General features: G+C 48.8%; 1 protein-coding gene across 1 annotated transcript; it reads right to left on the bottom strand.

The window, feature by feature from the left end:
• Positions 1–346: 346 nt before the first annotated feature.
• On the bottom strand, positions 347–779 carry Pmar_PMAR019467 (conserved hypothetical protein; the record flags this gene model as incomplete). Its single annotated transcript, XM_002783921.1, has 2 exons — positions 347–571; positions 618–779. The coding sequence occupies 2 exons, from the start codon at positions 777–779 to the stop codon at positions 347–349; spliced, it is 387 nt and encodes a 128-aa protein (XP_002783967.1).
• Positions 780–1,576: the final 797 nt, after the last annotated feature.

Genomic DNA, 1,576 nt, shown 5'->3' with positions numbered 1-1,576 from the left:
TCGCCTCGGCGTTGTTGTTGATGATGATTGGTTGACGTTTCCAGAACTCGGCACTTTGGAGTATTCTCCTGAACATATTGTGTTGAGTCTTATAAATACCCTTTATCATCCGCAGATCTATCGGGTATGGGAAATACTACTAACGCAACAGGCCCTGAGTGATTGATAAAGCAATCGCTATGATTCAACTTTAGGCCAGTCTTTCTGTTTCCGCAGTGTATGATCGAATATCCAATCAATCACATTGTCAATGGGGGACACCTGAATGTAATATCATCTCATCTGTTGCATAGAGCAGCTTACTATCATAGGTATACACGCCAAGCCTATGTACGTTGGTAGGAGTTTATCTAAACACACCCGCATAAGTTGTCAGTCCAGGCCGGGAAAGGGTACTGGTCAGTTTCTTCTCCTGCATGACTTTCCTCGTGGCCCACACCACCCTGTTGATGACCATACCAGGAACGGCAACACTAGCCAGCATCTGCCACCCCAATGTGTCGACGGCGACCCTCCACTGCTGCGCCTTCCGCTCAGTTCGCTTGGTCTTGTCCAAGGTGTCGGCAAGCACCTACCAAAGAGAGTATATTCCCTTCAGAACCACCACTACGTTATACATATGCTACGGCGATGCCGTATGTGCTGAGATACACAGGCCTTGTGATAAGGTACTTGAAGGACTCTCCCAGCTCGTTGGCATATCCCAGTAGCCGTACTGGAGTGTCTCGGTAAATATCAATGCGCGATCCATCATGCTTGGTCCCCAGATGGAAGAACATGAAAAACTATCAATCTTCCCTCTACTGAATTCCATTCACGTCTCGGCTATTGACCAGTAACTATGCACCAAGCTGAAAGAATGGAAACCGACACGTTAATGAAGCTCGTCAAATAACAGCTGCTTGGTGATTAGGAATTGCCCTGTGCTTTGCCGCCATGATTTCACACGACAGAGGCCGCTTCTGTGCCCAGCCTTTAACGAGGACCTACCAGACAGTACTCTCTGGTCAGAGATACTCCATCATCATGATTCATACCCTCCTAGCGCTCATCCACTCTCGACAGACGTTTCCATGAGTATATACGCTACAGAATGGTCGGGCTTCGGGTATCTCCTGTCGATCGATCGCAGACAGCAAGAACAGGTCTTCCATCTCCCGCCTCTATCGATTGCTGTTGGTTCAAGGGACTTCTTGCCCAGCGAGGCTAGCCATGATATTGTCGATGGTACTGTCACTAGAGTGAACATTACAGTTGAGCGAGTGACAAGTGTGGACATTTTACGTGTTGGGTCCTCGTCATCGATCGACAGAGGATCTACCCGCAAAAGGTGGCGTTAGTATACCATTCCCTTGGACGGCTGCGATTCCTGTGAGTCAGGCAGAGTTCGGTACCATAAGGGAACACGTAGGCAACGCAAGTCGTAGAAGATAGTGGCACAACTTTGGTATACAAGTGATAGCATGTTGTGGTCATGAGCAAGGGTCCTTGGAACTATCCTCGGGCTTGGTACTGTCAGGCTTGGGCTTCTGGGGATGCTGTAGCTCGAATGAAGACTCCCCTGTGATCGGGTTGA

This window comes from Perkinsus marinus, assembly GCF_000006405.1.
Source record: "Perkinsus marinus ATCC 50983 genomic scaffold scf_1104296935398, whole genome shotgun sequence".
In the NCBI taxonomy this organism is placed as follows: Eukaryota; Perkinsozoa; order Perkinsida; family Perkinsidae; genus Perkinsus; species Perkinsus marinus.
Note: the sequence above shows the minus strand (reverse complement) of the source record. Positions and strands in the feature narration are given on the sequence as shown.